At 44.5% G+C, this 20339-nt stretch overlaps 5 protein-coding genes across 8 annotated transcripts; 2 read left to right on the forward strand and 3 right to left on the reverse strand.

Moving 5' to 3' along the window:
- The first annotated feature begins 934 nt into the window (after positions 1-934).
- LOC122621114 (LIM and senescent cell antigen-like-containing domain protein 1) lies at positions 935-4021 on the forward strand. 3 transcript variants are annotated; one of them, XM_043798869.1, is made up of 7 exons: positions 950-1052; positions 1292-1407; positions 2470-2589; positions 2648-2953; positions 3012-3153; positions 3222-3480; positions 3545-4021. In XM_043798869.1, the coding sequence occupies exons 2-7, from the start codon at positions 1394-1396 to the stop codon at positions 3739-3741; spliced, it is 1038 nt and encodes a 345-aa protein (XP_043654804.1). In that variant the 5' UTR covers positions 950-1052; positions 1292-1393; the 3' UTR covers positions 3742-4021. The 3 variants fall into 3 exon arrangements, with proteins under 3 accessions (XP_043654805.1, XP_043654804.1, XP_043654803.1); XM_043798870.1 differs by lacking the exon at positions 1292-1407 and having other exon boundaries at positions 935-1052; XM_043798868.1 differs by lacking the exons at positions 950-1052; positions 1292-1407 and adding an exon at positions 2087-2398.
- Positions 4016-6952, reverse strand: LOC122621109. Its single transcript, XM_043798864.1, has 6 exons — positions 6831-6952; positions 6234-6773; positions 4792-6000; positions 4560-4738; positions 4288-4493; positions 4016-4232 (listed from the first exon to the last, which is right to left on the reverse strand). The coding sequence occupies exons 1-6, from the start codon at positions 6861-6863 to the stop codon at positions 4066-4068; spliced, it is 2334 nt and encodes a 777-aa protein (XP_043654799.1). The 5' UTR covers positions 6864-6952; the 3' UTR covers positions 4016-4065.
- A 252-nt stretch (positions 6953-7204) lies between these two features.
- LOC122620818 (zinc finger protein 501) lies at positions 7205-9281 on the forward strand. Of its 2 annotated transcripts, XM_043798454.1 has the most exons (4): positions 7205-7404; positions 7475-8584; positions 8653-9028; positions 9095-9281. In XM_043798454.1, the coding sequence occupies exons 1-2, from the start codon at positions 7270-7272 to the stop codon at positions 8399-8401; spliced, it is 1062 nt and encodes a 353-aa protein (XP_043654389.1). In that variant the 5' UTR covers positions 7205-7269; the 3' UTR covers positions 8402-8584; positions 8653-9028; positions 9095-9281. The 2 variants fall into 2 exon arrangements, with proteins under 2 accessions (XP_043654389.1, XP_043654388.1); XM_043798453.1 differs by having other exon boundaries at positions 8653-9281.
- Positions 9282-9497: 216 nt separating this feature from the next.
- LOC122622431 lies at positions 9498-11149 on the reverse strand. Its single transcript, XM_043800851.1, has one exon. It carries the CDS (start codon positions 11146-11148, stop codon positions 10171-10173), a length of 978 nt encoding a protein of 325 aa, XP_043656786.1. The 5' UTR covers position 11149; the 3' UTR covers positions 9498-10170.
- A 1530-nt stretch (positions 11150-12679) lies between these two features.
- On the reverse strand, positions 12680-15911 carry LOC122618939 (hybrid signal transduction histidine kinase L-like). Its single transcript, XM_043795533.1, has 2 exons — positions 15876-15911; positions 12680-13698 (listed from the first exon to the last, which is right to left on the reverse strand). Exons 1-2 carry the CDS (start codon positions 15909-15911, stop codon positions 12682-12684), a joined length of 1053 nt encoding a protein of 350 aa, XP_043651468.1. The 3' UTR covers positions 12680-12681.
- Between the last annotated feature and the right edge of the window lie 4428 nt (positions 15912-20339).

The following is a 20339-nucleotide window of genomic DNA, read 5'->3' on the forward strand; positions in this document are numbered from 1 at the left end:
ACTATATTATACTGTACTATACTATATGAATCAGATACAAATAAAGCACAATTCGAAACTGCAGCTGGTGTTTTATCTCCTTTCACATTGCGGAAGTCGGCGAGGGGTGTTTCGAAAATATGACCCTCACACCCACGAGGCGGAAGTTTGCCGCAAACAGACATTCGGGGAAACAATTAAAGCAAACAAATAATGCGTTTACATGCATGTACCGTGTGCACTTCAAAATGTTTGTTCTTTATAAAGAAATGCAAATCATAGGTGATGTGGCGTTATTTGAAAAAATATCTTAAACTGGTGCCTCGTTCTAAGATTTGCTTTTCTAGTCTATTAAGAAGTTAATATACCTTTTCTCATTTCCTTATGACTGTGGTTTTCTTACCACTATTACAAGTTCATGATTTTCTTATCAATTAATTTTCTAATTATAAGTCTCATCGAAACTGATATCGCATTTGAGGCATTGAATTCTTTAGCAGTTTCCCTGCACATTTATTTATGTATTTTCCCATTTGCTGTGAAGCATGGCAAAAAGAAAATCAATCAAATTCAATGCTAGAGGGGTTTCCTGCCTGCTGCTTGAATTAGCATGCGATCAGAGCTTGTTTACAAACAAATAGTACGTGAAATTATAAGTATAATGCAGTTCGGTGATAAGAGCGCGTTACGAAACTGCTTTCAAAAAGAACAGCAGTTGGCCAGCAGCTGATAAGAGGTGAGACAAAGAAGCAAAAAGGCCACACTGCGATAAGCCAGGCGCCTTAAATCGTAAAATTCTTTTAGCAAATGGATGTTGGTAGCATAGGCAAATCGTTAAATGTTCATAGAAAATAATTTTTAAATTGGCGCCCAAGTAGTACGTTATCGATTGATTTTCAGGGCTACCTGCCACGAGAACAGATACAGCTATCGATAGGCAGGTATTTACAGGGATTTTTTAGTGATAAACCAGAGCAGTCTTTTCTGCCTCTTTTTCCACGGAAGCTGTTAATTAAATGACGTTAATTTAGGTGCACGAAGCAGTGGCTTTAATTAAAAAGGTTTCCCTGAAGGTAAATAGTACCTTTTACGCGAAATGCAGTTCTTAAAACGTGAAAATTTTCAAGTGAAACGCGTCAAATTCCTGAGATCTGCCTATTTTGGCAATACCCGTTGTTGTTTTTGTGCTGCGATAGCGCTGCGCAGATCGTCTTCTTGGCTGCAAATCAACCGGATTTGGCTAGAAAGCCGCCAAGCGAACAGAGCTTTAAGCCAGAAGCCACAGATTGATCATTTCTATATGTTTTTGCAGTGTTTCGCTCGCCGTGATCTGAAAACGTCGTAGACCAGGTGCAACAGGTGCCATTCGCAAGTGAAAGCCAGTTGAAAGCAACTAAAAAGAAAAGCCCACAGAATGCCGCCCGTGCAGTAAGCAGAATGTTCCGCCCCACTTTCTCAACGTCCTTGGCTTCGAAACGCCCACCTATTGCATCATTTGGCAGCTCAAAAGCCATCGTTATACATTCGCATAAATTCGCATTTCGCCAACTACTAGAAAATATAACTATTTAAGGCTAGCACTGCCCATCATTCATGCCCTCATTCAGCGTTAACCCTCCGCCAGCGATGCGGGCGCTTTGGACCCCCATTCAATGCAATTTTCCTGCCAGATGTTTACTCCATCGATGACGTCATGGCCACATTCAAATTTATTTTTAAACGCCGCCACTTGAGCGTGCGTGTGTGTGTGATTGCGTGTCTGTGTATTGTTTACTATTCGCTTGTGCGTGTGAGTTCGTCGGATTTGATTATGATGAGTGGGCCGCTTTTGTGTTGGCGGCAAACCCAATTCGAATTGGATGCTAGAATTTCCAACCCATTTTGGAGGCCAAGGAATGCTCAATGACTTAAACAGTAATGGAGAGCGACTTTATTTTTCAAATGATGAACTGCGCCAGGGAAAGGAAATCATATTCGTAATAGTCGATGAATTTGAATTATAAAATCAGAAGCCGAATAGAAAATCGAGCTGACAGTTACTCATACATATACACTCATTACATTAATGATTGATTACCAAATAGTGATACATTTTTATCCAGCTTAACGTGAATATAAAAATTGTTCGCATATATCTACCTCTTCCGAAACGATATCTCACCAAGTCATCACATCTGCAGCGTATCACGCTTGATATCCAACTGCCATGCGAAACCCTCTGTAATGAAAGCTAAACGTCCACGGAATGCCAGAAAGCTTTTTGGCTGCGCATTCGAAGGAAATATGATTCAGCCAGCGTCAACAGAGCCGGCAGGCGATAAGTCTCATTGTTTTGTCCAGTTTCTCACTTCACGCCCTGCCTTAAAGTCGTTTTTCTTTGCGCTCAAGCTATAACCATGATGTACTCCAAGGCTGAAGTGTAATGGCCTTTGTAATGGTTAGTTTTTAACACTTTTTTAACTAATCCCTATTCTTCTCCTGAATTCACAGAGTCCAGGCAGCGAACATGTCGCTGAGTGCAATGCATTGCACGCGATGCGCCGACGGCTTCGAGCCCACTGAGAAGATTGTCAACTCCAATGGAGAACTCTGGCACACACAGTGCTTTGTGTAAGTAAATTGAAATGTATTTGTTAAAGAAATACGCTTATTAATTCATCATTTCCAGATGTGCCCAGTGCTTCCGACCCTTCCAGGATGGCATATTCTACGAGTTTGAGGGCCGCAAGTACTGTGAACGCGACTTTCACGTGCTCTTCGCTCCCTGCTGCAACAAGTGCGGCGAGTTCGTCATCGGACGGGTTATCAAGGCCATGTCAGCTAGCTGGCATCCACAGTGCTTCCGCTGCCAATTGTGCGCCAAGGAGCTGGCTGATTGCGGGTTCATCAAGAACCAGAACCGCGCCTTGTGCCACGAGTGCAATGCCAAGGTGAAGGCGGAAATTACCGGCCGCTATGTATGCCAAAAATGCCAGTAAGTTTCAGTAAGGCTCTTTGGGTGAGAACATGTTGCTAATTAAACTTCTTTTCAGCGGCCTCATCGACGAGGAGCCTTTGCGATTCCGGGGTGAAGTGTACCACGGCTATCACTTCAGTTGCACGGCCTGCGGCACCGAGTTGGATTCCACTGCTCGGGAGGTCAAGAGCCGGCCAGGATTGGCTGCTAACGATATGGTGGGTTTTTAGCAAATCAGCCAAATTATATATGAAAAGCACATGAATATTTAATTATTTCTTTACAGAACGAACTCTATTGTCTGCGTTGTCACGATAAAATGGGCATTCCCATATGTGGCGCCTGTCGTCGGCCGATCGAGGAGAGGGTGGTTACGGCGCTCGGAAAGCACTGGCATGTGGAGCATTTCGTTTGCGCCAAGTGCGAGAAGCCCTTCCTGGGTCACCGCCACTACGAGAAGCGGGGATTGGCCTACTGCGAGACGCACTATCATCAGCTGTTTGGCAACCTGTGCTTCGTCTGCAACCAGGTTATTGGAGGCGATGGTGAGTAACTTTATTGAATTATTTTATGGGCTTATCTATTGCACTTTTTCTATTATGCCCACAGTTTTCACTGCATTGAATAAGGCCTGGTGTGTGCACCACTTTGCGTGCTCCGTGTGTGACACAAAGATGACACAAAAGTCAAAATTCTACGAGTACGACGAGAAGCCAGTGTGCAAAAAGTGCTATGACCGGTTTCCGAACGAACTGAGACGACGTCTGCGCACCGCCCACGAGATGACAATGAAAAAGAACACCTAATGCCTTAGACAGAGTCTTAGATCCACACCAAACAGTGCCTTTGTTGTTGTAGACCCGCTTTCACTACCATTTTTAACATTTGAGAAACTAAAACCAAACAAACTAAAACCTTTTGTGCATGTCTTTTCAATCTGTTGTAATCCTGTTGTGTGAATTTCAATTGTAAATCGTAAATCAACGGCATCAATAGTTAGGTAACATAACATTGTGTATTAACAGCCTTTAACGTTGTTATTTTATTGAATTTTATTTATATATAAATGTTTTTAAAATCATCAAACGTAATGCTTATTTGGAAATGCATTGCAGTGAGTTTGCCCAGACTTAGTTGTGGTGTACAGACAAGCTCAGCAGCTTCTGAACTAGACTTCTCGATTTAATTACGGCTATATGGTTAAGATAGTTAACACTTTCAATATGAACGAGCTGATGAACCTTCAAGGCCTCCGACAGATAGGAAATCTGTGCCGCATTCAGTTTGTGCGGAAATTCTGTAAGATTTTTGTTTTAATATTATACTCCAATTAAATTTTGTAATATCCAAACCATCAATCACGCAAAGGTTCGTGGCACAAGGAGTGTTAAGGTCTGACGGAAAGCGACGTATATCAATCTCAGTTATGTCCTCTACGTTAGTGTAATCCAGGTACATAACCCGGTACTTTGTCAGTTGCTGTGGAACAACTATAATTTGTTCCACTTTGCCGCGATACCAGGAACCCTCAAATCGGGCAAGTACATATTCCCTAAGACTTTAAAAAATGATCATGAAATAATAACTTACATTGGGACAAAATAATAAGTATGAATATACATACACTGGCTTATAAGGCTGGCAGTCTGTAATTTCTGATAAACGAGAATGCAAGGAGGAAAATTCGGAGGCGTAGGTGCGGTCAAAAGCCCCAAAAATTCCACGATTTTTTTTTGAACTGTCCACAACGAAGACATCAATGCCTTCCGTAGTTTCGATGGAAAATCTACGCAGCTCAAAAGGCTAATAATACATGTGTAAATAAATTTTTATGTAAATTAATAATATATACTCACAGGTTTTAGCACAGGTTCGTTTTTCGGCATTACAATGGCATTTTCTTGGTCATTAGTTTTATAGATAGAGAGAAGTTCCAATTGCTCCTTAATATTTGAAACTTTTAATGGATAGTTAGTTTTTGATGATAAGCACTGTGTTAAGAAATGTTTTATGTCTTGATCCTTTGGTTTTGATGCGGTGTCCGGAGTAGTTTTAGTTTCCTTATCAGCGGGTATTGTGGGTTTATTCTCATCTTTAAAGCCCGCTTTATTATTAGAGGCTCCTTCAGTACCCGGTGCTATAGTTTTATTATCTGTGGTAGTGACCTTTCCATTATCGTTTTGAGCATCAATAGAATATTTTTGTATATTTGCATCCTTGGTGCTTTCATGGGAAAGCTCACGTACGATTTCTCTTGGATCTAACTTATGAATACCCTGATCAATAATCCCCTTAAAAGGATCTTTCTTTAAATAGTCATCATGGACGGAATTTTTCTCTCCTTCATATGCATTGCTTTTTATCTGAGACTCAATCTGTGGTTTTGGTTTATCAACTTTATCGGAATCGGTTATAGATTCCTGTCCTGTTTTATGAACATGCTGCTTTAGTGTGTCATTATTTTTCTCGCTTGCATTCTGTTCTTCGGGTTTCTGTAATATTTTTTGACCCATGGTTTCAGTTGATTGAGACACAGCCTGAGAACTTTCGACTGCAGGAATTGTAATGGGTTGATCAACTTGTGAAGGTTGCGGACCATCTGAGGAATATGACGTGTCATTCTTAGCATCAGAATTAGGATTTCCTAACGACTTCTTATTGCCGATAAATGCTCTTATCTTTTCATTGACCGAAGAATTAAAGACCGTGTCCACTAGTTCTACATAGTAACATCCAGGGCTCTTTGTATAGGTTAGCATACATTTCTTACCCACGAATTGCGAGTGGAAGGCAATGACATCATTGGAAAAGTCATAATTCAATACATTCTTGAGCTGCACCAGTCGAAGGAAACAAGGCAGAGATAATAACTCAAAACTGATAGCCTTTAAATCGGAACAAGTTACAGGCTTTACGATTCCAAGATCAACCAAGAATAAGCAGTGCTTTTGTTTACCGGATCTCCACACCCTTGCACGCCAATATGTGTCATTATGTAGAGCTAGGCAGAATCCAACTGGTGGTGGATTATTTATTTTAGGCAATTTCTTAGCTGCGGTATCAACCTGTGAAGATAAAATAGTTTTTAATTAGAAATAGTTGTGTTAATAAGTGTTTTGATGTTTCAAAATTATATGTTCCATTAAAACTAGTATTTACAGGGTATCCTACTAGCAAATTGCTTTACATGTAAAGCCATATCTTTGAAAACATGCTATTAGGCACGTACATGTATGTACTCGAATTCGATTCTAAGAGTTTCCTTGAAATTTCGAGAATTGACTCTATGCATACAAACCTTTTGGCAAACTGCTACATGTGCTACGTCTGCAGATACGCTGGCATCGCGAATATAGCAGCGATTACTGGATGAGAATGCAGAAATGTATACCACACCACCGCTGGGCGGCATGTTCGCATTCGGCGGAGAAATTATTTTCTGTTTTTCTTTGGTATCGTTGTTACTCGAGGAGATGCTATTGGATGAATGGGGAGGAATGGGAACATCATTTTTGGCTGCAATGAGCCTGGCACTGCCGGCATTATCGCACTTTAGATCCGGGATAATGGCTGATCGATTGATGGGGGGTGGCGACGCCTCAACTGCTGATGTATCAGCATTAACCGAAAAGGCCCCCTCGAAAGTTGATTCCCCGTCGCTCTGGAACACGTTATATGCATTGGGATAAACCAACGCGGGCAGCGGGATGCAGATGTAACGATGACGTAGCCAATCGTTTCGCTGACAGTCCTTGGAGCAGTAGAAGTCTCCGCAGCGCTGACAGATCCTTTCCGCTGCGACTGCGCAATATACGCATTTTCCTTTGGCTTTCGCAAGCTGAATTACATTATTCTTTTTTGGTGTTTGAATTCTTTTTTAAAAGTTTATTCTTACTCGAGCACCGGCGACTGCATTTTGGGCCTGCATGTTTTCCGAGCAAAAAGGAGGAGTTTTTCAACGTCAAAGCTTCAATTATAACACTAAAGTCCCACAATGTTACCAGATACGGAAATCCGATTAACGGAACATTAAAATGTACTCAGAAATGCAGTTTCCCACTTATCTAAGTGAATGTTGCAACGTAACATTTGGAATAAGCTAAGTTAAAGTACATTTATTTTTTGTCTGTTTATTAAAATATATTCATGTTTCTTAATTACTATCATAGTCTTTGAAAAATAATTTTCTCTATATATATGAGACGTACTTTAATGTGTAGTTCAGTGTAATCAGCTGTTTGGTTGCTTATCGGAGCACGTTTTATCGATAATTTCGGTAGCTCCATTTGATTTGACAGTTCAATTTTTAAACATTGGCCAATTTATTAACGAAAATGTCGCAACCATCTAGTGAATTGCGTTGCCGAGTTTGCCTTAAACAGGATGAACTCCTGGTGGACATCTATGAACCCGTGGAGGAGATGCAAGTGGACCTGTGCACCTTGCTGGAAACGTGTGGCGGCATTAAGGTGAGTCTTTAAGTCTTTACCGTTGTAAGTTTATAAATTTCGACGATATATTTTCAATTGTTCTTATTAGGTGGACCGCAGAGTTGTGCAGCCAATGTATTTATGCCAGGAGTGCACCAACGAGCTCCTCATCGCCGCCAAGTTTCGCAAAAAGTGCGCGGACGCCGAGAAGTTACGCGATGGAGCTCCCCAGATAAGAATGAACGCATCAGAACTTCTGGCTTCGGAGGAAATAATTATTATTGATCCCAGCGACTATATTGGACAGCCCTCCGCCGTGGAGGACCCCGAAAAGGAACCTATTGAAGTTTCACGCTGGAATTGCCAGCATTGTGGCGCTGTTTTCCAGCAATCGGAAGTACTGCGTCGGCACATCCAAAAAGTCCATGCTTCAGTACCTATTATTGACTGTAAAGAGTGCAGGAGATTTTTTACAAAACTGGGTAGCTACCAGGGCCACAGTTGCTCCCATTTCAAGGCCCCCAAAGGTGAGCACGAGTGCCTGGAATGTGGTAAGTGCCTGCAATCCGCCTCTAGTCTGGCAAGCCACATTCGTTTGCATACCGACGAAAGGCCCTTTACCTGTAACCAGTGCCCCAAGACTTTCAGGACAAATGGAGCTGTGGAAGCTCATCAGAGGCGCCACAAGCAGGTTATGCAGCACAAGTGCCCGCACTGCGGACGCGGATTTGTGGAATCTAGCAACCTGCGTCGCCATATAGTTGCCAGGCACACAGAGGAACGTCCGCATCTGTGCAACTTCTGTCAGCGCAGTTTCTCCAGGGTCTATATGCTGGAGCTCCATCTCCGCACACACACTGGCGAAAGACCCTACGCCTGCAAGCATTGTGACAAACGTTTTGCCCAGCTGGGTGTCCTCAGGAGTCACGAGCGGATCCATACCGGCGAACGCCTGCACCGCTGTCAAGTGTGCGAAAAGACTTTTACACGGGCAGGACAGCTCCGAAAGCACGAGATGCGTCACGAAACCGGATAGTGATAAGCTGTACCGCTCCGAATTTGGCCAAAGCAAATCTGCGAGGTAATAGATAGATTTGTGGACAAAACGAGTATTAGGCACCTGACACACCGATTTATAACGCTCATCTCACTCCGGACACCGTCCGCTACAGTTGGCCTCTGTGGCTGGAGACCGTTTATTTGCGAAAAAGGAGCGTTGGTAGGTTTTGTATGCGTACTTACTGTTTTCATTTGTTACTAAACACCAATTCGGAATTCCTTTTGTAGCATTGTCTTTCTGCTTAAAGGGAACATCGCCCAGCAACACAGTAGCCCAATATTTGGGCGGCCTGCTATTCGACATCTGATAACCCATGATCCTATTGTCATTTTTCTTTCAAATTATATCCCTATAAAGACTGAAGGGAGAATTCGGAACATCTTTAGACGGCTGCCATCATGTTCACCAAACAAAATCCTGCGTCCCGTATTACACCTCTTGTCGCTTGAGGGTCCATTCCGCGCAGAGGATACAGCACATGCTGGTCAACTTGAACCAAAAGATCAGCATGGAGATCGGGCCTATCTTGACACGACGAAGGACATCAAATGCCAGGGTGAACACATAGATGGCGGTGCCAGAAATCACCACCCAGGGATTAATGTAATGCGGCTTCATCTGGATTTATATATATATTTTAATTCCCTGTTATTCCTCTTGGGAACCTAGGACTTCTACGAGAGCCTAATTTTCTCGTATTTGTTTCGGTAATCGGTTTTAGGTTTTTCGACCGATCTGGTGATTGGCCAGATGCGGCTAAGATGTATATATACATATATTTTAGGGTTCTCAGTGCTCACCGATACCCAGGTGTATAGCAATAGTGTCCACGTCATGGTCAATAAAATGCATTCCGCATTTTAATTTTAAATTAAAATAAAAATTTTAATAAAATCAATTTGGCTTCAGAAATCTTTCAATTCTAACGACGCAAAAATACACTATTCAATCGGTTTTGCTTTTTCAGATTTTTTATTGCATGCAGGTAAGAGTTAGTAATGTTTCATTTTGTAATTGGTTTACATTTGCTTTGACTTGCAATTATCCTAAAAGTTACAACAAGTGACGCAGTTATATGCTATATATATCCGTATAATGTAAGATGTATATCGCGTTTGTATGGTATATTCTTTAGATGAATTTAAATAATAATTGAAGAGACAAACGTGTACTCGTAAATAACTAGGCTGAGAGCACGAATTGTCGTTTGATTTTTATTTCCATATCTAACCCGCTCTCGGGGCATCTTTGAACCTATTTGTACAGTAATGTTTATGTATATTTATACTCGTATATGGTTGTATTTATAAATATGGTTAGTCATCTTTTGATTTGATTTTCATGCAGTTTCGAGTAATTGGCTTAATTTAACTACGGGTAAATTACGAAATTAGTTTAGTTCTTCGGGTGCTATTCCTCGTATGGCTCAATTCTCTTTGGGCTTGCTTCGGGTCGTATCTTTGTCTTCCATTATGGCGGCGGGATAGCTGCACTTGTTCCACATCTACATCGGATTCGGGTTCGGATTCGGGTTCGGGTTCAGGTTCGATAAGAGGGTCTTGATCAGAATCGAAAGTAGTAGGGGTCGGGTCGTTTACTTTTTGGTTTGGGGGTCACTTATTCTACAAAAGCGTCGCCTCTGGGTAAACGGAAATGCGAAAAAATCGAGTTATTATCTAGGTGGGGTCAAATAACTGGACAACAGGTGAGAAACAGGTGCATAACTGGGTGCCCATTGTTCCTGTCTACAGCGCTGATCCCTGCTCTATCTTTCGCTGATACTTACGCGCCTGGACGCTCAGATCGTCAAGGAGTAGTTCGCTGGAGGACTTGGATCGCTTGGGGAAGATCAGTGCTTTGCGGAGGGGTGTCACATGGGCAATGGCCACCTGGGAGCGGGATTGTGGCTTAGGCGGTGGCCTCGGCGCTCGTTTCTGCTTGTGAGAGGGCTTTCTCAGCTGCTGGACAAAGGACTTACTAACGGTGGAGCCTCTATTGAAGTCCTCTGTCTTGTTGAGCGCCCCATCGGCAGCATACTTCTGTAGCGTCCTGCTGTCCTGCGACTTCAAGCGCTCGAAGAGATTGGTGAGTGTGCGGGAGCGAGGCGGCGATGGAGCCGCATACTTGTTCAGGTTCAATTGGGGCGTGCTGTGTTTGGGCGTTCGCCCAGCCCCCATTCCCGCACTGGCGGTGGGCGTGGTCGAGGCCGTTTGCGCTCGACTGGCAAACACCTCGTCATCAAGTTCGCTCAGGCTGACCAGCATGTGCTCGTCCTCGAAGAGATCATCGGTATTGGTCTGCGTCTGTGTGCCCTTGTCATCCTCGTTCTCGTCATCGTAGCAGGAGAATATCTCATCAAAAGCCGCATTCACAATGAACGACTCGTCCTGCAGCTCATCATTATCCTCGAGGCTGCCGTGCCTTCGCAGGGTGCCGAACAAGTTCTTGCGATAGTCCTCGAAGGTGGACTGCTGCAGTTGCTCCCGCGAGCGATCCACTCGCTGGGATGGCTGCCAAAAGCTGGAGGCCAGTGTTTGGGTGCTGCAACTGTTGGTCAGAACCCCCTCGTGCATGGTTGGCTGCTTTTGTGGCTGCGACTGTGTTCGTGAGCGTGCGATTTGCTGATGTTGCAGGTGTGGCTCGTGTTGCTCGTGTTGCTGCTGCAGTTGTTGCTGCTGCTGCAAACGCTGGCGGTGCAATTGTTGCACCAGCCGCTGGCGCATCTCCTGCGAGCGGCGCTTCAGCTGGCTGTACTTGCTTTGGGTGGTGGTGCCGCCGTTGGCCTCATACTTACTCAGCTCCCGCTCCGGATGGCGATCCTCCTCCTCCGCCAGACGACGTTGCAGGGCCAGCGTTTCGAACGTGTGCACCACACTGCCCACATGAGTGTTGATCTCGGGTATGCCCAGATCTCCGCTAAATAGATCCGCATTGCGTCTGGTCAGCGTCTTGGTGGCATGCCCGTGCCCGGGGGCGTGGCAGTGACGCAGGGGCGGCACTGGGCAGCTGGAATCGGAGGGATAATGCTCGAGGAACTCACAGGAATCCTGCTGCCAGAGCAGGTTGCCCAGTTCGTCGTGACCGCTGCTTCTGGCCTGGGAACTCGACTGGAGGTGTTGGAAGCAGTGTGGTTTTGTGGTGTGTCGATGTTGTTGATGTTGTTGTTGTTGATGTTGTTGTGTGGTTTGAGTTGAGTTGTTGGCAGATATTTCAAGCAATTCGTTAATGAAACAAATAAACAAAATCTGATTAGCCGAGTTGGGGGAAAAACACGGTCTGCTTTTGGGTGCTTAGTTGGTGGCTGGTGAGCTTTTTTTGGGTTTTACGGTTTTCTCTTTTTTGTAATTTTTGGTTTAAGGGGTCAGGGGTCAGGAAGTGGTGGGCCTGGCTTAAGTCTACAATAGATGTAACTAGTTTCATACGCTTATACATTCTATATACACATTTAACAGTAAGCTGCATATGCCATCTCAATGGTCTATCAATTGCCTTCCGACATTCGCTACGAACTAAATTAGTTTATAGAGACTATTATTCGAAAACAACAAGATGCCCAAACAGTTGGCACTCGAAAACACTTATCTCCTCCCAAGCCTTTTGTGTGAATGCGGCAGCTGTAAAAATGCCAGGAATCCTCATCCGGCAGCCGCAAAGTCAAGTCTGCATTGCAATCAAGAATGCATCTTGTAGATCAAAATTCTGTTTTGCGAATTCGCCCAATCAAGTAAATACTTTCAACCATTTGGCAAACACACATGTACGAGTGTGAGTCTGTGGGTGTGTGCGTTCATTTAATGCAGGTATTTAGTGGGTGTCCCAAAAATGCTACCGAATTCCACAATTTTTGCATGTTGCTGGTGCTTTTCAGATTCGCGATTACTAGATAAATATATATCTTATTTCAGTTCTATTCATTAAGCATAAAAAATTCAATTAAATCAATGTAATCAAAAACCTGTCCAATTAAGTGAATGGATACGAATGTTAGGCGAATTTTTCATTAAACTAAGCCCTTTTAGCAATTAATGGGAATAACTGAATATATATAAATAGGAAACACTCATTACGCCATATTTCCTGCTCAGTAATTCAATATATGTTAATATTGTATTTAATTTCAAGTAACAAAAATGTAAATTATTTTTAATTCAGTGAAGAAAATTATGAGTTCGACTGCTACTTTTGGGACACCCTCAACCCTCCGTGGTAGTTAGTGTGTGTGTGTGCGTGTGTGTGTGCCTGGTGTGTGCTGGTGTCTAATAGTAGTTATTATCAAATGGTAGGCTATCACTGGAGCTGGAGTAGTGCTGCTGCTGCTGCGGTGGCAGCGGCAACACCTGGTTGCCGCAACCGTTGCGCTTGGCTGACTTGCTGTTGCCGCTGCACTTGGGCGGCTGCAGCTGCTGTTGCTGTAGATGCTGCTGCTGCTGCTGCTGCTTGTGCAGGACCTTGAAGTCGTCCTGCGACTTGCTGCTGCTGCCCTTCGAGCCGTGCTTGCCGTTCTTGTGCCCCTTGCCGTGCTTGGTGTGCTTCAGGCTGTGGTGTTGCTGCTGCTGCAGCTGATGTTGCTGATGCTGCTGCTGCTGATGTTGCTGCTGCACGTGCGGGTGGCTGTAGCGATCGCTGCCGTGCTGCGGATGGTAGTGGTGCTCGATGTGGGCTATGTTGCTGCTGCTGTGGTAGTGCTGATGCTGCTGGTGCGGCAGATGCTGCTGGTTGTGGTTGCTGTTGTCGCTGGCGGTGCCGCTGCTGCCGTAGCTGTAGATCTGCGACTTGGACTGGCTGCGCAACGGCTGCTGCTGCATGGTGGCCACACTGTAGTGGTCCAGGCTGTCGAAGGTCTGCAGATAGTGCGGATTGATCTGGGTGCAGTAGTCGCCGCCACTGTTGTTCGTCTGCTTGCGGTCCAGGGTGTTGCGTGCGTTGCTGCCGGGATGCTGCTGGTAGCTCAAGTGTTGGTAGTGCGACTCTTGTTGCTGCTGCTGCTGCTGCTGCTGCTGCTGTTTGGCGCCGTTTTTCATGGGCAGCGGGGGCGGCTGAGGGGACTTTCGGTGACCGCTCGACTTGAAGCTGTTGTTGCCGCTGTGCAGGGTCAGGCTGTTGTTGCTGTTGCTGTTGTTGCTGTTGCTGTGGTTGCTGCTGCTGCAGTCGGACTTCGTCTTGATGGCCACAAACGTGTTGGGCAGCGGCGGCAGCAGGGGCGGCGTACCGGTGGGCGTGGCTATCGTGGTCGAGGGCGAGCTGGCCCCGCCCACGTCCCGTTCCCGCTCGCGCTACGCGATGTGATGACCGCCAAATGTTCGAAGTACCGGAACGCTCTGATTTTTGTGGTGTTTTTTTTTCGGGGGGTTGTTGTTGGTTGTTGTTGGTGGTGGTGTTGTGGTTGTCGAGTGGGTGGTGTTTTGGTGGGTGGTTCACATTACAATTGTGGTGTGCGTGTGTTGGTTAAATGCGCATTTTGGTTGGTTGGTTGGTTGGTTGTTGTTATCGGAAAATGAAATGTCAGAGCGTAAAAAGAGACGAAAAAGGAAAAGAGTAGACACTTATCATATAAGTTGTGTATGATATAAGTATTTAAATATTTTTGCTTAAGAAGAGTATACGTAGGTGTCGTGGTGTGAGTGTTAGTGTTCGTGTTCGGTATTCTTTGGGGGAATCGGGAAGTGCGTCCGTTGACATTTGTCTTTACTGTGTTTATTGGTCACTAACCGATGGACGGTTCAGTTGGTAATTCATATATACATATAGCTAAGCTCGACTCACGTACAGGTGCTAGGAGAGGTATAAAAATAGGTTGTATATTCGTGCATTCGCGGACTACATTAATATGTACACAATCTAGGAGCGCAATCTTATCCAGATCTTGGCCAGCGCCCTGTGAGCTTCAAGGCAATAAATGTGCAAAACGTTCCACTTAAATTAGGGATAGCTGCAGGTGCTTTTCGGGGGTGAACTCGTTGGGGGTTTCATGCAAGGATGCAGTTGCAGGCGAGTGGGGGTAAAGGCTAATTGGCGAGCGAGAACTTATTAAATTTAGCTGCAAGTTAAGCGCTGGCACACCCACACACAGTTACACATGCATATAACGCTAATTAACCAGGCTAATTTGAAAAAAAGCGAGCGCCAAGTTTGCATTAAGTTAGGTTAAACGAAGTTGTCGCATTTAAGGACTTTTCGTGACTTCTGTTTGAGGCTGCGTGGTAGGCAATTTTTACATTAAATTAAAAAACTTTCCGCCCCGCGGCTTCAGTAAGCGCAACTGTTCTTATATTCTTTTACCCTAGCCGCCTCCTTCTGTCTGAGGAGCACTGTAAATGCACTTTATGCATAGTCAATAACGCACTCACATACGCACGCATACACACACACACACACACACATGCATGAAAGCGGAAGTGGAGAAGGAGCCAGGGGTTGGGGGGTTAAAGAAAACTTTCAGTTGCTCACTCAATGCACTCTCAAAGACACTACAGGGTGCACTTGTCGAGCAACTTGGCTCAACGGAAAAGTTGACAGGCATTGACATAATTTTACGCGCCATGACGACTTGAAGGAGCCGCAGGATGTGTCTGCATGTCGAAGTGCTCGAGTGCTCGAGTGCCACACCCGACTGCTGCTGGCATTGCATCAGCATTTTCTGCATCATTTAGTTACTGCTACACTCGCAAATTGATGGAAATTTAATAGACCTCCCACATAATTGCGGCTAATGATGGATGACTGCGAATCGAAGACCATCTGCTGCCCAAAGAAAGTCCACCAAAAAAATCTGAGGGCGGCGGAACAGCGGTAGCAACATCATCAACAGCAGCCGGAAACGGGGAAATGGGATGGGCATGGAAACGGGAACGGGAATGGGAACAGGAATGGGTGCGCTCGGCGGAAGTTCAACTCAGTGCCACAAAAATTTGAAAACTTTGTAAACAAAACTTTGAACTCGGCACTTTTGCTGCTGGCGCGAAACGAAACGAAAAACATCAGGCGACGATCCGCAGGACCTTTAGGATAAAAATGGCTGAGCATCCGCCCTCACCCCCCCTTCTCCCGTTTGTCAACTGCACAAAGTTTTCCACACGGCAAATGGTAACTGAACTTGCTCGAAACTTGGACGAGGACGACGACAGGCACTGGAGTTCAACTGGAATCCACTCTGCATACAACAACAAAGGCGTTCATCAATTGTCCGGCGGATGTTGAGTTCAGCCGGAGAGGAATCTGGTTTCCAGACTTGAAAGGGGGTCCCTCCAGCAGAGAGGGACCAGAGATGCAGATGCAGAGTGAGCGGTGACAGCGACAACGACAACGACAACGACAGTTGCAGCCAGACTTCCGCTAAGCTCGGCTACATCCGCCCCCCAATCACAGCCGCCAATTTACACGGCGCAAAAATCACCACAAATAACCATTAATTCAAGCAAAATCCCATTTTATGCATTGAGCAATTCATTACAAATTTGCCGATGTTCTTGAACATCATGCTAATCATAGCAGTAACTTTATTTTTCATAATAAGATTATCAACCTTTTCTCTCAGTGCACACCCACACCGATCAATGCTAACTGCACTTCAAAAATGGCTTCTATCTGCCATACACAACACTACAAAATCCAAATGGCGAGCAAAAAAAAGTAAATTCAAACGAATTTCCTTTTGTAAATATTACTTTGTGCTGTTCTCGGTGAATGGGAAGATGGTCCGGCTCGCTCTGCATTTCATTTCAAGAAAATGATACAAGTTTTCCCCGCAGCTGCTGCTGTCCACCTCCCATCGCCCACACCACCCACCCACTTTTCCAGCCCACTTTTCCAAGCCCCCTCACTAGTCCACACGCACAGCTGTGTTGTTGCTGTGCTTTGTGCACTATTGTAATAACTATCTCGGCGAGTGTTTGAAATGCGTTTACCGAAAACTTTTACGGCTCTGCCGCTGCGAAAGTGCAAGAATGTTTACGGGTTTCTTTCTTTCCTTACGGAATTTGCGTGGGTGGGGCCGGGCTGTCACTTTCTTATTTCAGATTTAAATAAAATTGCACGTTGCTGTTGCCGAAGTGCATAAGAGATGCCCAAAATAGTTGGCAATGCAAAGATTATTGCACATACTTCTCGCTGGACTGCAAACACAGCGTAATAGTTTTGCTTTATATTATTTTTCATCTATAAAACCCGTTTTATTCAGTATTTTCAATATTATTTCAGTTGAAATTAGTAATTGTACATTACAAATTTAGTAAACATTTTAAAATATTAATGAGGCATTATATACCTACTAGATTTCACTAAAAACCCGAAAAAGTACACAAAAGTACGCACTAGTAATGCATAATTTAGCACATTGCATTTTAAATTAAGCGTATTTTTTTGGATTGTCGGTTTTAAATAAATCGCCATTTGTCGTTCTGCACAAAAGGTGCCCAAAAAAGTATGCAACGCTTTATTCGTTCGACGCAAATATCGCGCATACGCCCCGTTGTAAATACGCAGTAATGGCCCATAAAAGATAGCATATTGAAGTAGTAATTGTCGAAACCCAAATCACGCCATAAATTTCCGAAATGAATGCCCGAAAAATGTGCACGGCGAGCGCAGTTTAATTAAATGATTAACACAGATATTTACAGCACGGGACCGTTCAAAAAAAAAGGATCCCTCGCACCTGCGATGACTTCCGCTTTCACGTCGCACACGAACACGGGTCAACAGGAAATACATGTTGCGGCCGTGTCGCTCTCATCACCCACCTTCCCGCCTATAAACTGTTTTTGGCCGCTATCCCGCTATCCCCTTTATGCGTGCATGTATCTCCTGTGTATACCGGTATCCCAGTGTCCTGGGCAACGGTCAATTGCTTTGCTTAAACAGTCGACAGTCGAGAGTCGGCGGTTTGGCCTGCGTTTGTTTTGTTTGCTGATTGCGCAAATATTTGCGCAGGCATTAAACGCAGAATTGATGGCCAAACGGGACCGTGCCACTGCCGTGACCAGAGTCCGGCCGCAATATAAATTTAAATATTAACGCCCCGACTTAACGTCGATGAGTCGCCATCGCCAGCGCCATCGCCATCGTCGTAGTCCTGAGTCCTGAGCCCTGAGTTTTGAGCCTTCGTAGTCCCCTGTCTGTAGGTATTTTTGGTTCAGCCTCCGTCTGACTTCTTGACCAAAGTGAAAGGCAAACGTTTGCCTTAATGTTAACAGCCTCGTTACTTTTTATTGCACGCACCGCGCCAACTTAGAGGTCGAGGGAAAGCCAAAAATTTTCTGTGTGGTCATTACCGCACGGGCAGCCGAAGAGAAAAAAAGGTACCAAAATTGTGATTATGAACACAAATTTGCGCTTAAATTGCGGGCGTTTCCTCTCGCCTCTGTTGGTTAAGGCGTTGGCGCTTTTTATTAAAAACCGCCAAGTCATTAAATTTTATTACAAGTTTAATTTTTCAATAAGGCCGCATAAACGGAAGCGAGGGGAAATCCAAACATGGTATCTGAGTCAAAGGTTGCCCTTTTTTAGTGCAGTTAAAAGGGATTGAATGATTCTAGCCCGTTTCGGAAACAAGTTAATAAAGTGATCTAGTTTATTATTATACTCAATGTGGTTTGTTTTAAGCACGCTGACGAAGTGCTTCGAATTTTCAGTTTCGCCTAATGGTGCATTTTCAAACGGTTTATTACTAAGGATTCATATAAATTTCACCCGGACCATTTAATTTATTTGGCTTCAGTTCACGTAACAGAAAGTTTTAGATTCATTGAAAGCTCTTTAACAAGTAATGCAGGAAATGTAACCACAGTGCCACATTTCAAATTGTCACAAAGCCAAGCCAACGTTTATGATTTAATCCCACGCTGCTGCATTTGTGTTGTGTTGCAAGGTGACTATATTAAGCGCAGTTTAGACACACACATGCACAGCATCGACGCACAGGTGTGCGGATGCGATGATGCCGAAAGGTGAAGAAGTCGGGACAAGGGGGTCCGTGTTTGAGTTAGTTATACGGCCACTAGCTGTGTATATTTACTATTTTACGTGGCCAGCCGTCAGAAAGAAAGGCGGGCCGTAAAATTCAAATTTCATGTGTTGTGTTTGCCCGAAGCATATTAAAAAATAAAATGCACCTGCAAACGCAGAGCTGTACACGCACACATAAATTACATTTATAGTGGTACAACCGGCGGAAACTTTACTTTTCCATGGAGCATGCCATTTATGACATCCGCGCTAAAGTGCCGAAAAGAAAAAAAAATTGAGGCAAGGAGTAGAGAAGCTACGGCAACGCATAAAAAGCATATTAAATGCCATTTGCCTTCGCCGTTGTTCGTCGCCTTTGTCTTGGAAGCCCTGCAAGACTATGGACTATGGCTCGAAACCAGAATTTGCGGCGCAGCCAGAGATTCCAGACTCCAGAATTCTTGGGGGGGCGGGAAAAGTATGGAATAATCTGTAGTCTGTGGAGACTGGGGCATTTTGTTTGTCATCTTTTAATGGCGCAATTAGAGCGCACAGAATGCGTTTACTGAAATCTGAGCGGCGGCTGCTGCTACTGCTGCTGCCACTGCCAGGCGTCATAAAGGATTTTTAATAATAGCGCCAAATTACAATAGACAACAAAACCCCGTACACTCACACTTACATAGCCCCGCACTCACACTCGCACACAATCGCAAACACATGGCAGCAAATTGCGTATACGGCGTGTGGCACTTTGAAACAAAAACCGAACCACGACAATGCAAAGTTCGGTCGATGGGCGTGGCAGTTGTCTGCCAAGGCGAGTTCGAATCGCTGTTTGTTGTTAGCTGTAATTTGATGCGCCATTGTTTTCCTTAATCCCACTGCACCAGCCATTTTCCTCTTTGAACGCCCCGCTTTTCCACGGCTTTTCCCTGTCAGTTGAGATTCTTTTTGCCCACTACGTTTAGTTTTCGCTTCCAAGCCATTGCTATGCAATTTCGGGCACCGCCTTGAGGATAATTTATGCGCGCATTGTTTCTTCATTTTGCGTGGCTTGTCATTAGTTCGCAGGGCAGGCGGAGGGCGGAGAGCGGTGGGTGGTGGGTGGTGGGCGGTGTTTGTAGGGCGATGGGCGGTGGTGTCAAAAGTGGCTGCACTGCAGCAGCTGCAGGAATTTATGGTCTCCGAGTTGTTTTGTTCACGTGGCCTGTGGCCCAGAATTAAACTTTCCTGCCGCCACGTCATCTCTGCTGGAATTCAAATTGTTTTCTGATTCTGGGACTGAACTCATTGCCAAATGGCTGAATTAAGCTCTTTAAGACGATGGGCATTCGACTGGCTCGATGAACTCGATGCGGAAATGCACACGCAATAATTTACGACTTCGGGGAGAGTACGGAATGCTGAAGATAGGGCGGTAGTGCAACATGAATCCATTTTGGGAAATTTATGGAGCATTGAACTTATAACGAAATACAATAAAATCTGCATGCCGCTCGACAAATGCAGCGAAAGCTCGAGAACTCTCCGACGGAAATAACGGAGCAGAAAAATAATGAAATTTATTGGCCTGCAGTTACCTCTTTGGCAATAAAAATATTTCTCTAAACGAAATTTTAAATTATTTTTATAACATATATGCATATAACTTTGTCTATTTCTCGCCTAGTTATCCAATTGTTGTTTAACTAATATTTACTTTAATATAACAGCATAAAAAACTCCTTGGCTTGCTTTTATTGCCTTTATAGGGTACTACTGCGACTCGTCTCCATTGAATTGGATAATAATTTTCCATGGCATTTTCCGAGCTGCCTTTTCCACGCTCGAGTAGCAGCAGGCAAATGTCGTGGGAGGACGCAAAAGAAGTCCAGCAGAAGACATAATAAAATTAATGCCGGGGCATTATGTGTTCCTTCCCGGACTCGAGACCGTTCGCCTGTTTGTCCGTGTGTCTGTGTTTCTGTGT

The sequence above is a fragment of the Drosophila teissieri genome, chromosome 3R (assembly GCF_016746235.2).
Source record: "Drosophila teissieri strain GT53w chromosome 3R, Prin_Dtei_1.1, whole genome shotgun sequence".
Taxonomy (NCBI): domain Eukaryota; kingdom Metazoa; phylum Arthropoda; class Insecta; order Diptera; family Drosophilidae; genus Drosophila; species Drosophila teissieri.

What these genes read in the sequence shown, in the direction of transcription:
- LOC122621109 (XM_043798864.1), bottom strand. Translation starts at nt 6,863, where the DNA reads ATGCAGGCCCAAAATGCAGTCGCCGGTGCTCGA. An exon ending in ACGAACCTGTGCTAAAACCT is followed by an intron (nt 4,739 to 4,791) that starts GTGAGTATATAT and finishes ATGTATTATTAG; the next exon opens with CCTTTTGAGCTGCGTAGATT. An exon ending in TGCCAGCCTTATAAGCCAGT is followed by an intron (nt 4,494 to 4,559) that starts GTATGTATATTC and finishes CATTTTTTAAAG; the next exon opens with TCTTAGGGAATATGTACTTG.
- LOC122618939 (XM_043795533.1), bottom strand. Translation starts at nt 15,911, where the DNA reads ATGATTAGCATGATGTTCAAGAACATCGGCAAATTT. An exon ending in TCAAGAACATCGGCAAATTT is followed by an intron (nt 13,699 to 15,875) that starts GTAATGAATTGC and finishes CACATCGCGTAG; the next exon opens with CGCGAGCGGGAACGGGACGT.
- LOC122621114 (XM_043798868.1), top strand. Translation starts at nt 2,376, where the DNA reads ATGATGTACTCCAAGGCTGAAGT. An exon ending in ATGTACTCCAAGGCTGAAGT is followed by an intron (nt 2,399 to 2,469) that starts GTAATGGCCTTT and finishes CTGAATTCACAG; the next exon opens with AGTCCAGGCAGCGAACATGT. An exon ending in CCAGGTTATTGGAGGCGATG is followed by an intron (nt 3,481 to 3,544) that starts GTGAGTAACTTT and finishes TTATGCCCACAG; the next exon opens with TTTTCACTGCATTGAATAAG.
- LOC122622431 (XM_043800851.1), bottom strand. Translation starts at nt 11,148, where the DNA reads ATGCGCCAGCGGCTGGTGCAACAATTGCACCGCCAGCGTTTGCAGCAG.
- LOC122620818 (XM_043798453.1), top strand. Translation starts at nt 7,270, where the DNA reads ATGTCGCAACCATCTAGTGAATTGCGTTGCCGAGTTTGCCTTAAACAG. An exon ending in AAACGTGTGGCGGCATTAAG is followed by an intron (nt 7,405 to 7,474) that starts GTGAGTCTTTAA and finishes TGTTCTTATTAG; the next exon opens with GTGGACCGCAGAGTTGTGCA.